Source organism: Phalaenopsis equestris, unplaced genomic scaffold (assembly GCF_001263595.1).
Source record: "Phalaenopsis equestris unplaced genomic scaffold, ASM126359v1 Scaffold219149, whole genome shotgun sequence".
Classification (NCBI taxonomy): Eukaryota; Viridiplantae; Streptophyta; class Magnoliopsida; order Asparagales; family Orchidaceae; genus Phalaenopsis; species Phalaenopsis equestris.
This window is the reverse complement of record NW_018237541.1, coordinates 376989-394761: the sequence shown is the minus strand read 5'-3', so window position 1 is coordinate 394761 and position 17773 is coordinate 376989. Positions and strand designations below refer to the sequence as shown.

Sequence of the window (17773 nt, the reverse complement as noted above, 5' to 3'; positions counted from 1 at the left end):
AAAAATCTAATTGACTACAAGGCTACAAAGATTTATAATCAATTAAAATATTTATTAAAAAAATAGAATAAAAATTATTAAATTAGATTCAAATGATGTTTTAATATAAATAATAATTTTTAAATCTTGCTCAAACCCTTATTATCTTATGACTACATGATTATGATTTTTAAAAGTACACTTTGTTCGCGAACAGCTCGTGTTTGGCAAATGAGCCGAACACGAATACGAAATATAAACGAGTGTTCGGCTCGTTTACACCCCCTAATCGCACATTTGCTTGCAGACCACCCAATTCTTATGAAATGATATTTAATTTTTTATGCTTTTACCACCCAAATCTCTTTCACAAAAAAATAAATAAATATTTAATTTCAATTGTTATGATATGCAAATACATAAAATTTGAGTGGTATAGATGTAGATTTTCCTATAATAATTCTAAAAAATCGTGAAAGCACCCGCCAAAGTATTGTCTACTTACCCCTTTATAAAACCTCCCCCCACCCCTCTTTATAAAACCTCCCCGCAGGTCACCCATCCTAAGACGAGCATACTTAACATTAAAGTTTTTGATAGAATTCTAAGATTACATCAAAAGACGTCTTCAAAAAGTTCGAGTTTTTTTTTATTTAAAAAATTTCACAATCTCTCCCACTTCTTAACTACGTTTCACACCCACAATCATCCATAGTTCTCTAAAAGTGGCCCATATATATTCAAAATATAGCTCCCACCATATAACACTTTGTCCCGCCAAAGTTTCAAGAGGTGGTTCCAATATATCACACATAATTCCCACATTTAGACTAGTGTAATTAATGCTATGATAATTGAAATTTTTTTATTTTTTATTTTCATTTTCTATAATGAATATTTGCCACGACACTAAGGGTCCGTTTGGGGCAGCTTGTGTGTTTCAGGATAAGCTGCTTATCTTGAAACGCCGCGGGCTGGCCGTGGTGTTCGACCCGCGACCTGCATTTAGTGTAAAAGCTCAAACACGATTTCAGATAAGCTGGCGAAACGCGCGAGCCAAACGGTACGGCGGTGTTTTGAAAACGCCCGCACTTAAAAGCTGCCCCAAACGGACCATTAATCATTCCAAACATTGACACATAAAACGTACATAAAGACCAGCAGAGAAAAAAAAAAAGTTTCATAATTTTATCAAAATAATAAAAAGTTTTTGGGCTTTATGATATTTGATTGCTGCTTAAATGAAACCTGAAGCTCAAATGCAGTCAGCCTAACAAAAGCATAGATCAAATATAAATATTCAAAATTGGAACTGCATCTCCTTTGTATAGCCAAGGTCATCAAGGTGAGCAGCCATTGCCTTATTCATAGGTGCTGGGCCGCACCTCAGGATCTGCAACAGGTCAAAATGCAATTTTAATAAGATCCCCATATTATATATAGAGTCTAGGGTAATGCGTCCAGTATCTCATCTTAGCCGTCTGATTCATTTCGCACGGTTTCGATCGAATCAATCAAAACATCACATCAGTTTAAGAAAGAAGGGGAATTACATACATAACACTCATGCTGGTGCTTGGTAACCTAGAATATAAATTAATAGGATTTGTGTGTGATTTTAATGTAAATTGACCCAAATAGGGTTTGCTAAACCTAAATTTCTCTCCCACCCTCAATTTTTTTTGACGTAAAATGATTTAGCGCACAAAAAAGTTAAATCCTAAAATAAGATGCCCAACACGTTAAATAGATTTAAGTAAATTTATTTGGCGTAGTTGTAGCTTATTGAATAATCTGCTGATAAGTTGATTAAAAACAATATGCTGATAAGCTAGGTGCGGTGGCAACTACAAATTTTTATTTTTTTAGAAAAGTCAGATTGTTGCCAATAAGTTGTCACTGCACCTAGATAGGTGCGGTGTGAAAACGCTGCTTTCTGCGTTTTGAAAACGCATAAACTGCCAAAACACAATTTATCCAAGCATACCAGGTGTGTTTTCAAAATGCCACCACACCAAATAAGCCGCCCCAAACGGGCCCTTACAAATCTTAATTGAACCAAATATTATTATGAATTTAATCAAATCCGGATTTACTGGATTTACTAAATTCTATTTAACTTAGATCTTAAGTGCTATTAATAAAATTAAAATCGATGGCATTATTCTTAGGAGTTTTTGCAAGTAATTGTACGGGAAAAGAGTCATTAGATGTGTAACAGTAAAATCTGGCTTATTTACAGCACAAACAGCTCACTGCCTACAAGTCATCTCAAAAGAGATTATAAAAACCCAATATATTGTTGACACTCACATACACTTCACAAGATAAGTCGACTGGACATGGCGAGAGCAGCTAATGAAGAGTGCGACATTGAGCAATCAATTCATCTCAAATAATGTCCGTTTGGAAAGGACTCATCCGTCGCATTCAAAACATCAAACTTATCCAAGTAAGGATGTGTCTTGATTGAATGGAACATACACGGTGAAATTGACCGCACGAAGCACTTAATTTGGACCCAAACATCTCTACCTCTACATGAAGTCGCCCAAATGACGTCCAACCTTAAAATAGACTGCACGGGTGAATTTGAAATATCAAAATTGACTAAGGAAAAGTCTTCTACAATTGAAAGGAGCAAAACTACTAAAATCAAGAGACAGTCAAAGCTAGCCTAAATCTCTTCGATCGTCGCTGAAGTCACCGAAATGATCTCTGATTACAAAACGGATCGCACGGGCGTGTTCGGGATGTCAACTTTACTTAGGGAGGGCACTCTTATTGTTGGGGTTTCGTACACGAGTTGGTGACAAGTGAATCGAGATGTTTAAATTAAAAATAATAAAACTAATGTCATTTTAAGCACTTACCTCCACCTCCCTCCACAACCCCTCACAAAACCACTTCCAGCGAGTTTCTATCTGACAACCTCTTCTACGGCATCCAACCACCTGCTCGCCGCTCCTTAAGTCTCCTCCGTCCACTACTTGCCTGACCCACAAACTCCCAGGCGGCACCCTACTTCCGGCGCTGTCTTTTACCTTGCAAGCAGCCAAGCCCGCCCCCCCTCACATAACGTTTTTCAACTCCCTACAGCGCCTGTTCCGAGCTAGTCTCCTCCTCCCTGCCTCTAGCCGAGCAGCCCAGGCCCCATAACCCAGCTCTGTCATCTCCCTCGCCAGCCGGTAACCCGAACTCCCTGTTCTTATCCTTCTGTCCAATGCCATCCAACACTTTTTTCTTATTCCCACACTAGCCCACTGCATATCTTGCCGGAAAACTTATCTCTTCCTGCCGGCAGCCCCACTCATGACCCACTCACCGCAGCAAAACTTCAGCTCCCTCATCCACACCGCTCTCTACCTACTCCCGCTCGCAGCTCTCAGGCAGGACGCCTTCCCATCACCGGCAGACCTCTCCAACCTAGCCAACCGGCACGCCGCAGCCAAATACATCAGCACATGCACCCTAGCCGGAGAATTCATCGGTCGTTCCTGCTCAGGCGAGACTCCGGCGTCCGACCCGCACATCCTCTCTCTCTCTCTCTCTCTACACGCTTCTAACAGCCTATCTCCACCTCGGCAGAAATCTGAAATCCCTCGCTGTTATAGCATTTCTCCTCCCTCCACTACCCTGCGGCATTACCATTCATCTCAGCCGCCTTCTTGACGAGCCGCGAGCAATAATCAGGTAAATGAAATGGTTGGTGAAGAAAACCTAGCTTCTACATTAAAATTAAATTTAATTTAATGTGGTCATTTAATCTTGCTGATGTGCATGGTGCATATGTAAATGATTCTGATGCTGGCAAAAGAGAGCAATCTTGTATGTTGAATTCATGCAGGCGTGTTAAATTGCCGTCGTGCCGCACATAATGTATAAGACTTGTAACTCCTGAAATATCTATTGCAACGTATTTGGTGTGTCGAGCGAAACCCTATACCTGCTTTTCCTAGCGTAGGAGGGCGAAACTCGTACGCGGCACTTGCGACGCGGTGAGCGAATCAAAAAGCTCCTAAAATGTTTATTCGGCTCATTTGATTCGTAGAAGAGAGCCCTATACACATTTTTTTTAGCATGATGGAGTGAAGCTAACACGCGACGGTCGATTCATGATAGACAATTCTAAATTAAGTACCCATGCGCGCCTTTCTTGACACGGCGAGGAAATAAGTTGCATGTGCTTGAGGTTGCACGTGTGACATTTGTACATGCTTTTCTTAGCATGACGGGAGATCCTATTATATTTTTGAAGACCCGTACACACATTTTTTTGTGTGGCGGGATACACTACTTTATGGCATACATGCCTTCCTTGGAGTGGTGGGTAGATCCGGACTCCCGAAGCAGCCCCCCCAAAGGTGGACGACGTCGGGAGGCTGCTGAAATGCTTCCGGATTTTGGTCGGAATGCTAGTCATAAAAGAACAACTAAATTGAATTTACTTGAACCAAAATGCAATCTGATTAAAAACTCTTAAGCTACATATGAAAGATAAATGATTACATAAATCATTTTAAACTATGAAATTAAATATAAATAGAACATGCACAACGCACAAGGAATTCGATGCTCATCAACGAGCTCGAATGAAACCTGTATGGGGTCCATTTGAATATTCAAATGGGAGCTAAGCATGAGAGAGATGCATAATTTTATATATAAAAAAAATCAAAGTCTTTATTCGCCCTAATTGCCATTGGATCCGCAACACACATCTAGAAACGGACAAAAGGTGATATTGAGGTGGTTGAAGTGAAGTTTTGCATGCTCACCAACAGATCCACAAGAAACATCTAAAAGCGGACAAAAGGCGATATTAAGATGCTTGAAGTGAAGTTTTGCATGCTCGCCACTAGATCCGCAACATGCATCTAGAAGAGGACAGAAGGGGATATTAAGGCGCTTGAAGTGAAGTTTTGTATTCTTGCCACTGAATCCACATCTCCAATTACACAAACAGACAGAAGGCGAAACTAAAAGCTTAAATGAAAATATTTTCACAAATCCTATTGATAATATGTTCATGCAAATAACAAGAACTTCCTTTAAAATCAATAAAAAATGCCAAACAATAAATTTTAAATATTTGCATGTGCTCTGAATGCTTCTAAATATTCAACTTATGCGTACAAAATACTGCGCGGACAACAGTCTGTCTTGCCTATATGGCGCGTCATTAGTCTCATACTTTGACCAATTTGATCCTCCTCCTTACATGGAACGAAGTTAACCAGAATCAGCCCCCGCTATGTCAATCTGATCATCCTCTCCGCAAGAATTGGAGTTGACAAAATTGAGCCAACGCTGAGCTAGACTGATCCTCCTTACGATGAATAGAGTTTACAAAACTAATATTCTTAATGATATTTAAACAATCAATCTCTGGGGTTGCCTTGCCTATAAGGAGAGTTCATAAGTCCCACATTTTGGCCAACTTGATCCTCCTCCCCCCTATAAAAACCACCATTGACAAGATTGAGCCCCCACTTTGCCGATGTGATCCTCTTCCTACAGGAAATGGAGTTGACAGAATTGATCCCACGTTGAATCAGTTCGATCCCCCTCACGAGTGCTGGAGTTAACAGGACTATCATTTTTAATGTAGTATTTCGCAATTTTGGCCCAAGTTGACAAAATATTTCAACCAGAGGGGTATCTTTTAAAGTTGTCTCAAAGTCCATTTCAAATTCAATTATTTAAATTATTGAACTCAATACTCTGTAAGCGAGACAGTCGACAGGGTTTAAAGACTTCAATCCCGATGATGGTCGTCTTGATAGTAAATCTCAACCGAAGGGTTCTATTTTCAAAATTATATTTTAAATTCTATTTGAATAAGTTCAAATTATATATATATATTAATTACGAACCTGATCCTATGTGAGCGGGACAGAGCCGATAGGGTTTAAAAACATAAACCACAATGATGGCGGCGTTGATAATAAATTTCAACCGAAAGGGTCTATTTTAAAAATTAAATCTCAAAGTCTATTTCTAAAATTCAAATAAATTATATACTATGAACCCGATCCTCTGTAAGCAAGATAGAGTTGACAGGGTTTAAAGATAAACAATTCTCTGATGATGACCAAGTTGATAGAGCATTTCAACTGGAGTTGTCTATTTAAAAAAATAAAGACAAATATAATTTAAATCATAAAAAAAAGATAATATAATATTTAAATAAAACTTTACCACCCAATGCTTAAAGCAAAAAATCATCCACCCTCCGCAACCGTTTGTCGAGGTGGACAAATATAATACTGATTCGAACTCGCCAAGAGTCAATATCATACATATTCAAACTTAAAACAATTCTATGTCAGTAAGGACATGACCCGAGTTCTCTATTCGCGTGGTTCTTGCCGCCAAATGACATCACAAAGAAGCGGTTACAACCAGAGTCCTATGACCGAGTGATTTGCCGTCAAATAGAACCATTATATTACGATCACTTTTGTATCTGGTATGTTCCCGAATGACAGTCTATTATTTTTAGTATTAAATCATAGAGTATATTCGATAGGTCAGAAAGCCTTATACAAGCTAAGGTCGACTTAGATTAGTTTCCTTAGACAAATATTCACCTCAAGTCTACAAGATCCCCTTGGACGAAACAACACATGGCTGCTGACAAAGATCCTTTTGTCAGGTTGGGTCGACTACATCCGTTGACTAAGTAAGCCCGTGACCATGACAACCAAAGATCATGGAACCATGGGATCTTGATAATTTTTTTTTAATTTAAAATTTCAAATTTGTTGCAATTATATGTTAAGTTCTGAATACTTAGTGTCTAATGACTAGCCTTAATCGAAAGTGTTCTCCCGTTATCGGCTTAATCGAAAGTGTTCTCCCGTTATCGGGAGGAGTAATTAACCATAGGGCTCGTACCTATGGGAAACTTTGAAACTCAGATCTTAAAGTCCTAGAAAAATCAAAGTGAAATCTCTGGGTATTGTCTTATCTACTATCTCATCCACCTTTTGAAGATTCGACTTAGAACCTTAACAAAAAACGTGTTAAGCTCTCGACGAGGGTCTAAGGGGCTTTTTGATTTTTTGAAGCCCACATATATATGCTTTGCTCTCATTAAATTCTTGAAAACTTGGTTGTGGGACGTGCAAATACAATATTTTGATAATTCAATTTTTTTCATATGACTTAGAGGTATAAATAAAGAAAAGGCATTTATATATATATTGCCCTTACTTTAAATATCTAACACCTAAAGTTTACTTTTTTACATTTACATCACCCAGATCTTTCACATCACATAAAAAATACAACTATTTTAACTTTTAAAAAGGAGTGAAGTGCCAAAATAATCACAAACTATTTATATAGGATTATATTAGTCTCAGAGTTTATAAAATTGTCATAATAGTCCCCTACAATTTTAAAATTGAGCCTTAATAGTCCTCCATAGAGATTATTTCAACCTCAATTTAAAGACTATAGAGATTCACATTATTTTAACCTTTAAAAATGTGTAAAGTGCCAAGATATCCTTTTAGACTATTTATATAGGATTGTTTTAGTCCTAGAGTTTACAGAATAGCCAAAATAGTCCCTGATTATTTTAAAATTGAGCTCTAATAATCTTACATGTGGACTATTTCAGCCATAATTTAAAGAGCCCGAAGATTATTTTAGCACTTATAAACTCAAGGACTAAAGTGACCCCATGAAAATAGTCTTAAATTATATTAGCATTTATAGGTAAAATTTCTATCATTCTTCTTATTAATTATTTTGGTAATTTTAAATTTTTATAACAAGAAAGAAAAACTTTTAAATATTAAATATTTAAGGAAATCTTTAAAGTATTAAAGAAAATATTTTATAAAAAAGTTTAATCAGTAGATAAAGAGTTCTTCCCTTCAAAATGAGCATATTTGAATTTTTTTCATGGATAATAACACTTAAATTTTCAAATTTAAACATGTTCTCTTTTTTCTGACTTCATTTATAGCATAAGATGAAGTAAGAATAACATATACCATTATAATCTTCCTCAGGTTAAGAATGATGACACACAACATGTCCTAAAGCGCCACAATCACATAGAGCGGGACTTACAACATCAACTTCATTATTCTAAAAACCTAAAGACAGAAGTCATAAAAGTTATTAGTTTATTTCTCATGCACATAAATTTTATCCGTACTCTGAGAACAGATGTTTATATTTGAATAAAGATTACGTATCAATGAAGAAAATTAACAAGTTTCTCCCCTGCGATCAAGAACTAAAACTAAAAGACTACTCTCACACAACATAATAAAAGAAAGATTACTAAATATTTATTGAGATAAGATAAAACTTGCAGACTCTTGCTACAGACTTCCTAAATTATTTTCTATTACTAAAGAGAGGGATGAGAGGGATGAGAGGTTTTAGTGGAGAGAGAGAGGGATATGTGTAAGTGATAAGGGATGAGGGATGAGAGATAAGAGATCTCACTCCTCTTATTTATAACTTGAGCAAAACCATAAACCATTGATAGAAAACCACATAAGCGCATGGTTTTGAAATAGTAACTTTGAAAAAGTTGGTCCTTCATGATGAAAAAGTGAATGACCATTAAAAATGCTTTTTTGAAAAAGTTGGATAATGCCTCCAAAAGTAGATGTCTTCCATCATTTCTAAAAAAAATATATTTCTCAGGTAAAAGTAGATTTTCTTGCTGGTAAAAAGTAAATTTCTTGGTCCCAATAAAAATTGAATAGTAAAAAATCTTTTTTCTCCACTTGCATTTTTATGGTTCCATGGCATTTTCTAGATTATAGATAACAATATCATCAAAACTTTCAAGCAATCACCATCTTGGCTAGGTATGGGGTTAACCTTTCAAAGACTGTAATAAAATCACATGTTCTCTTAATAGTAAGTTATACTCATGATGATTTTGATGGTTTTGATGTGGACCAGCAAGTTATACTCATGATGATAAAATTTGAATTTGAACATTTTTCCTTTAATCATCTTCTCATTAAAAAAAATTGTCACATCTTTGTCCTGATATATCATAAGGGAACCGAAAGGATTAGAATATCATTTATAAAGACTGACAACTTGATAGATTTTAAAATGAGTCAATGACTCTGCCGCAGTATCTGAGTCGATGATTTCATGAAATTCTTGATCTCTTTGTCATGTCCTGTAATTCTTTGGAGTTTTTATGATCTTCAATATATGTTTAGATCCATCTGTTAAGTTTTCATAATAAAGAGGAACAGATCTGAAAAACAAAGTTAATGATAAAGTATCAATTTTTTGAAATATATGTCATATAATCCTCTTCAGCTCAGTATGATGGATTGCTGATATTTGAATTTCTAAACCTTCTCTGTTAATAATTAATTTTGATAATAAACAATAATTTAATAAATTTTTTAATTTCTAATTTAAGAATTTTCTACAATATGTTAGTTACAAAGAAATTGTTATTACATGAAACCCTTTATTACAAAAATTACAAAAAAAAAGAATTTTTAACTATTAATTTATGAGATACATATGATATTCCGAGTATTCATTAATTCTATATGCTAAAATAATATATTTAAAACATTCTATCATATTCTTTTTACAAATCTGAGTCTCAATCTACATCTTCTAAGTTATGAAATTCTCCAGCACCTCGTTTTTACACTTCATTATGTACAGTCAAACATATCTGGAGTAATCATCAATAAAAGAGACATTATTTCCACACGCTAAATGATGTTTTCTTCATTTAGTCCCAAACATATGCGTGAACATACTCGAATATACCTTTTGTATTGTAAACGACAGTACCAAAAGATACCCACATTTCTTTTCCAAATACACAATTGTCACAGAAATCAAGCTTGTAGGTGCTTGCTCCTTTGATCACTTCTTATTTCACCAAAGTAAAATTGATAATAAAAAGAATATGATAAAATGTTTTAAAGATATAATTTTAGCATATGAAATTAATGAATTTATACCCGGAATATCATATGAATCTCATAAATTAATAATTGAAAATTCTTCTTCTTGTAATTTTTGTAATAAAGGGTTTCATGTAATAATTATTTCTTTGGAACTAGCATATTGTAGAAAATTCTTAAATTGGGAATTAAAAGATTTATTGAATTATTATTTATTATCAAAATTAATTATTAGCAGAGAAGATTTAGAAATTCAAATATCAGCAATTTATCATAATGAACTGAGGAGGATTATATGACATATATCTCAAAAAGATGATACTTCATCACTAACTTTATTTTTCAGATATGTTCTTTCTTATTATGAAAACTTAAGAGATGGATCTAAGCATATAATGGAGATCATAAAAACTCCAAAGAATTACAGGGCATGGCAGAGTCATTGAAATGTTAACCCCCATACCTAGCCAAGATGATGATGGTTTGAAAGTTTTGATGATATTGTTATCTATAACTTGGAAATGTCATAGAGTTGTAAAAATGCAAGTGAATAAAAAGATTTTTTGCTATTCATTTTTTACCGGGACCAAAAAATTTACATTTTACCAGCAAAAAATCTACTTTTACATGAGGAATATACTTTTTCTAGAAATAATGGAAGGCATCTACTTTTGAAGATATTATCCAACTTTTTCAAAAAAACATTATTAATGGCCATTCACTTTTTTTTCATGAATCATGAAGGATCAATTTTTTCAAAGTTATTATTTCAAAATCATGTTCTTATGTGGTTTTCTATCAATCGTTTATGGTTTTGCTTAGGTTATAAATAAGAGGAGTGAGATCCCTCATCCCTCATCCCTCATCCCTCATCCCTCATCCCTCATCCCTCATCCCTCATCCCTCATCCCTCATCCCTCATCCCTCATCCCTCATCCCTCATCCCTCATCCCTTATCACTTACACACATCTCTCTCTCTCCACTCATCCCTCTTATCCCTCTCATTCCTCTCTTTAGTAATAGCAAACAAGTCAAGAAGTTTGTAGCAAGAGTCTGTAAGTTTATTCTTATCTTAATAAATATTTAGTAATCTTTCTTTTATTATGTTGTGTAAGTAGTCTTTTAGTTCTTCCCCGCAGGGGAGAAATCTGTTAATTTTCTTCATGGATATGTAATTCTTCATTCAAATATAAACATCTGTTCTCACAGTACAGATAAATTTACGGGCATGAAGAATAAGCTAATAACCTCTATGACCACGATCTTTGGGGCTTTAGAATGATGAAAGTGATGTTATAAGTCACGCTCTATGGCTGTGTGGCGTTTTAGGGCATGCGTGTCATCATTCTTAAACCTGAGGAAGATTTTAGTGGTATATGTTATTCTTACTTCATCTTATGCAATAAATAGAGTCAGAAAAATAGAACATGTTTAAATTTGAAAATTTAAATGTTATTATCTACGAAAAGATTTCAGATATGCTCATCCAGAAGGGAAAAACTCTTTATCTACTGATAAAACTTTTTTATAAAATATTTTCTTTAATACTTTAGAGATTTCTTTAAATATTTAACATTTAAAAAAAATTTCTTTCTTGTTATAAAAATTTAAAATGACTTTAGGATTACCAGTAGAATTAAGAAGAAGGATAGAAATTTTACCAATAAATGCTAATATAATTCAAGAATTAATAGACATAACTGGTAGAAAAGATATTCCACAAATACTAAGAAAAAAGTTAAATGAAAAAATTGAGAAAATATTTAAGAATTTAAAAGAGAATATTATTAAAGACCCATATAAAACTATAGTGATATATTAAAAAATTTAGATAATATTCTTAGACAAAAAATAGATAATTTATATGAGCCTTTTTACGGGTAGATCTCATGATAAAAAAACGGAAACCCACACACATGAGACTATTTTGGGCACTTTACTCTTTTAAAGAGTGTAATTTATTTTTTCATGCAAAGGTAAGGTGAAGTGCATGTAAAAAGTAAGGTTTACACGTTAGACGTGAAAATACATAGGAACTGAGTATAAGTATGAAGTAAATCCTTCATTAAAAAAAAATGGAGAAAAGTACCAAAATACTCCATGAACTATTTAAAGGGGGTCATTTTAGTCCCTCACTTTTAAATCGTGTCAAATTAGTCCCTAATTATTTTAAAGGTTGAAGTAGTCCCATAATTAAAAAATAATTGAAATTAGGTTAGGGTGTTAAAAATATGGGTATTTTTTGAGTTATGTTTTTTAGGAGTTCATGGGCCAAAATCCAAGAATATAGGTGTTAGATATGTATCATATAATTACGGTCATTTAAAAAATAACCAATCCCATGAGATTTATTTAATTATGATTATTTATAAAGTCACAAATAAGTAAGAGCGTTAATGATTATTATCTCCCTTCTTCAAAGAACATTAATGTAATTTCATGAATAATTTTTATAATTATAACTTTTGAGTGACAATATACTACTGATGAAACTAAAGGCATTTTTATTCTATATTACTGCTAGCTTGTTATTTAAAAATATGCATAAATAATTTACATGTCCGAATGAATCTATAATGAGTTGTCTTAAGTCTTACTTAATGTCATACAAATGACATTTTAAATATTAAAATAACAAAATATTAAAACTCCAAAATACCCATCCGATTCATACTTCCTCTGTTAATTTTAACTCTAATTTTATATTTTTTTTAACGATGGGACTGCTTCAACCCCTCTTAAAATAATTGAGGGCTAATTTGATACTTTTTTTAAAAATCGGGTAATTTAAACCCCTTTTAAATAGTTTTGGGACCATTTTGACACTTATCTCAAAAAAAAATTAAAATTTCCTGTCATTTTTTAAAAATCAAAGCTAAGAATTCAACCCCAGCCGAGCAATATAAATTGAACGGCTGAGATGAGATCTTTGGATGGCTAGAACCAAATTCATGAAAATCAAAATGACATTGAAAATCAAACAAAATCTATCTGACGGCTGTTAAAATTGAAAGGTAAAAGCTTAAAAAATAATAATAATAAATTCAAAAATTTAAGCTTGAGGGTATTATTACCTGTATATCTTGTGCAGGTGCTGGGCAGTGAGCTTGAATCATTTCCTTTGTCACAAAACCAACGCCGCCATCCCAAACTTCTGGTGGCTGTTAGGTGTTGGAAAATCAATTTTATCAATATTCAAAAAATATATATATTAATAAAAAAGTTTAATCTTATTTAAAGCATGGAAATATTACATACCTACCACACAATTCTTATGTATTTATATATCTAACCCCTGAAGTTTGATATTTATGCTTGTAGCACTTTGGTGTCATAAACGCATGCATGTCAAGGTGTATTTCGCTTTTAAAAAAAATTAATAATCATGATATTTTTTATGTGATTTTAAGATTTTTAGAGCTATACATATAAACATGAAAGTTTAGGCGTTATATATGTAAATATTAAGAATTTTGTTGGATATATGCAAATATAGGAGCCATTTACATACATATCACACAATTCCTATGTTACATAGCTAAAAACAAAGCTTTGATTTTTATAATGTCATCCAAATCTTTCATATCACATCAAAAGTAACACTATTTTAATTTTAAAAATGTGGAATACACTTTTTTCATGCATAGGTAAGTTGGCATGCATGTAAAAAATGAAGCTTAGAGGTTAGATATGTAAATACACGAGAATTGAGAAGTATGCATGTAAATGCACCTTAAAATTTAATCAAGATTGAAGAGGGCATTCATGCAATTAAATGATGAGATTCAAAAAGTGAGCGGGGAGATAAAAAGGACCTGATTCAAGACGTAATAGACTTTGAAGCGGCCAGGATAGTTTACTGAGAGATTGTTCAGCTCTTCCTGAGTTATATAGTACACAAATTAGCCATTTCCAACAATTATACAAGCTTTACATGTTTCAGGCTAATCCCTGCAATTCTCCACAATTAGGAAAGAAAATTGGTTTCTCATGACAAAATTGTGAGTTTTATATGATGGTTAAGATGAAGTTGATACTGACATTAAATAAATATTTAATATGCTAAGTTTGTTTGGGGTGACTACAAATTTAAAAAAAATAGTTGTAAAGCTGTCGTGGAGAAAATAATTTCTTAAGAAATTGTGGTGAGAATTATAAATATGTATTTTTTTTTCAAAAAATTAGACAGTAGCTTTGTCACAGCCACTGCACTTTAACAAGTTTGATTGAAAGTAGTTCCCCGAACAAAGTTGTGGCGGCAGTCGGATACACAAAGTAGGCAGAAAGTTATCCCAGACAGACCCCAAGCAGCTAACCCATGCAATCGGTAATAGGTAAAATAATCCAAACACGAATGGCAAAAAAGAAATATATATAGGAAACGACAATCAATACACAAAAACACAAGATTGCGACATTATTCAGCCGATACAATAAAGACACTTTATAGAATCTGCTTCAGATATGTCACAATTTGTATTATTAACCTTTAAAAGGATGTCATCATATGTCACATTCGCATATATAAGATGAACCAATGTTTTGTCATTTGAGTTCTCCAATATTGCCCTAGCAACCTGGAATAAAGAGATATTAATATATATATATATATATATAAAACAGCATCAACTAAAAACTACTCAAAAAACAAAAAAATCTTACCTGAAACATTGGGGTTATGCCTGAACCTCCTGCTAGCATTCCGAAAGCTCTAACTTGACCAACTTGATATTTGAAACGCCCCTAATGCAATAAATCAAGCAAATTAATATGACAAACCTGACGCATTATTCAAGAACACAAAATCCAAGGCTAAAATATCACGAGAAACACTCGATGAACGGAGCGAATAAGGCTAACAATATTATTCAAATCTCTTAAGTCTGTTTAACAATAAGTTTTTGATGCCATAATAGCATAAATTCAAAGCAGCTGAACACTAGCAAAAGGTTAAGGCAAATACTAACAAGCCCATCTAACATCTCATCAACATTCTTGACTTCAAACTGTGTGCATCACAGACAAATATTTAGCTTAAATAGATTTGGCCAAATATAATTTGGAAGAACTTAAATGAGCCCAGATGGCTTGAATCAACTCGTTAACAAGCTCGCGAGTTCAAGCTCGAGCTTGGCCTGATTTGACTCAAGAGATAGTTGAGTCAACTCAATTAACCTTTCGTATAATCTATGACATATCCGGTTAAAATAAACCATAGTATATGAATGGTATTGATTAGACCATGAAAGTTAATGGTTTGAAATATTGCCAAACAAATCATAATACCCAAGTCTCGGTTTGTGATATGTTCATCTGACCAAATATGAAGTTCAATAAAAAAAAGAAGCATTTACATGCATACCACCCAATTCTTATGTTTTTACATATCTAAAACCTAGATCTTGCTTTTTACAATTATACCACAAAATTCTTTCATATCACATCAAGAAACCACTATTTTAACGTTTAAAAAGTGAAATACATCATTTCATACACAAGTGAAGTGGCATATATACAAAAATTAAAGTTTAGGTGTTAGATATGTAAATACATAAGAACTGAATGGTACCTATGTAAATCTTCCTTAAATCGTGCACGAATATATAACACCAAAACAGAGTCGAATTAAAAGACCGAACAGCCTTTACTATAAATAAAGACAGGCAAGGTAGCATGTATGTAAAAATTGAAGCTCAGGTGATAGATATGTAATCACACAAAAATTGAGTGCATGTATGCAAATCTTCCTTAAATTGTACACAAAAATACAACCACCACGACATCGATAACCAAGATATCATGATAGAAAAATGTATTTCAATACAACAATGCAAAAAATTAAAGGGATCATTATATACATAGCACCATAAACATTGCTATTTACAAAATATAGCCCTCATGTGATAATTTTGAACTGTTGAAACGTTGTATTTTCACGTGCCACGATCAAACCATTGAAAATTTGATAAAAATGAAAAACACGTGTCGTGGTTTTTTCATGAATTTTGACATTTGAGCGAGAATTTGAAAAATGGATAAAAGAGGGTGCTATATTTGTAAATATCAATGTTTCGGGCGCTATGCATGTAATTGCCCAAAATTTTTAAATTAAAAAAAAATAGAATATTAAATACCTTGGGCCCCTTGACTGACAAATAGTCCCCGACTTTCATTTCACGGAAGTGATGAGACATTCTTCCTTGAGGATACATCTAATATAAATTTGCAGAAGCTTTAGAACAGCCAATTCCTATGCATTTATATATCTAACACCTAAACTTTAATTTTTACATTTATAACACTCCAATCTTTCATGTTACATAAAAAATACCACCATTTTAATTTTTTTAAAAAGTGAATTGCACATTTTCATGCATAGGTAAGTAGGGTTGTTGATGATTAGGTTACAAGCCAAAGTTGGGGTCAGCTCAAAATCGGCTCGAAAAAAATTTGATCCAAAATTTTGGCTCGTAGCTCAGCTCAATCATTCAAATGAATTTTAGAGCGACTGACAACCTTTGAGCTATTCGTTAAATGCACAAACTGAACATCACTAGGATTGTTAACTATCCAATTTCGAGCCGAATTGTGGTTGGCTCGAAAAACAATTTGATCCAAAATTTTGGATCGTAGCTCAGCTAGTTTATTTCCATCAGATCTTGATCCAAGTCAAAAATTTGAATCAATTTTTGAGCGATTCACAGCCCTATAGCTAAGGCAGTGTGCATGCAAAATTTGAAGTTTAGGCGTTAGATATATATAAATTTATAGAAATTTGAGTGGTAGGTATGTAAATCATCCTTACTTTTATAACAAGCTCGAAGTACCCAACATCTGAATCCAGTGTAGTTGGAGTATAAGGTTTGATAACCTCCTCGCCAAGATTATCCGTACCCCTATCATTCCAATCCAAATCACAAAACCTCAAATCAAACCAACTGAACTCACCTGTAAATATTCATAGCAACACAATCCATTCACTAAAAAAATAGTAAGATCTAAAAGATCAAATTACCTGCAACTAATATGTTGGCCGATTGGAAGACCCAGCACAGACGTTTTCTTCGGAAGAGCAAATCTGAACTTCGCAACATTATGACTCAACTGCTTCCGATCAACCAGCTCAAATTTCTTGAAATTTTCAGGATCTAAAGAGCCTGAAGCCAAAAAAGAATAATAGAATCAAGATCTGAGCATAATCGATTACTGGATCGGGGAATGAATCTCATCGTACCCTTAGGTTTCTGGCTTAGATAGAAGTAGGCGAGTCCGGCAGCGACGGCCGCCGCAGCCACGGCGATGCCTATGATCTCGATGGAATGAGACTGTAAATACTCCATGGATGGAAGACGATCCGATCCCCCGCGCAGAGAAACCCTAGAGAGGGATCGAATCGCTCTCACCCGCCTCCTTTCGTATTTCTACATTTCTGATTGGAACTCCTTGGTTCCCTGGTAGGTGAGGAAAATTTAACTTGGAGAATAAATATTAAAAGTAACCGTTAAAAAGGACCTAACCAATGATATATTGCCACGTAGATAATGATAAGGGTGTTGTTGTCTGGTGAAGCTGGTTTCTTTTATGAGTTAAATATGGGTTGCGGTTCTAGGGCTAGATCGGTGGGTCGGACTGTCGTGTGGGTCCCGCAACGAGACCGGTAAGCATGCAGGTTCTTAAGTTGCTTTGTGAGGTAGGTGGCCCGAGAAAAGTAGATAAAATTCTCATCTATAATTCTCATAATAAATTTACGGGGCATTTATAATTAGGGTTGTCAAAAATTAATCTGATATATTAGAACGATTCAAAGTATATTCAAAATTTTTAATTTAGATTGACGGTAATATTTTTTGAGTCGGATTTGAGTTTG

General features: G+C 33.9%; 1 protein-coding gene across 2 annotated transcripts; it reads right to left on the bottom strand.

The window, feature by feature from the left end:
* Window positions 1-1176: 1176 nt before the first annotated feature.
* On the bottom strand, window positions 1177-17352 carry LOC110037411 (NADH--cytochrome b5 reductase 1). Of its 2 annotated transcripts, none has more exons than XM_020742057.1 (9): window positions 17141-17352; window positions 16922-17069; window positions 16712-16802; window positions 16041-16118; window positions 14569-14649; window positions 14394-14483; window positions 13722-13787; window positions 12981-13067; window positions 1177-1372 (listed from the first exon to the last, which is right to left on the bottom strand). In XM_020742057.1, exons 1-9 carry the CDS (start codon window positions 17244-17246, stop codon window positions 1280-1282), a joined length of 840 nt encoding a protein of 279 aa, XP_020597716.1. In that variant the 5' UTR covers window positions 17247-17352; the 3' UTR covers window positions 1177-1279. The 2 variants fall into 2 exon arrangements, with proteins under 2 accessions (XP_020597716.1, XP_020597717.1); XM_020742058.1 differs by having other exon boundaries at window positions 16922-17063.
* Window positions 17353-17773: the final 421 nt, after the last annotated feature.

Bases quoted from the DNA above. Each gene is read 5' to 3' on its own strand.
- LOC110037411 (XM_020742057.1), bottom strand. From the start codon at position 17,246: ATGGAGTATTTACAGTCTCATTCCATCGAGATCATAGGCATCGCCGTG. The intron at 16,803-16,921 runs GTAATTTGATCT...TTGGAATGATAG, and splicing joins GGCCAACATATTAGTTGCAG to GGGTACGGATAATCTTGGCG. The intron at 14,484-14,568 runs GTAAGATTTTTT...TCTTTATTCCAG, and splicing joins GCATAACCCCAATGTTTCAG to GTTGCTAGGGCAATATTGGA.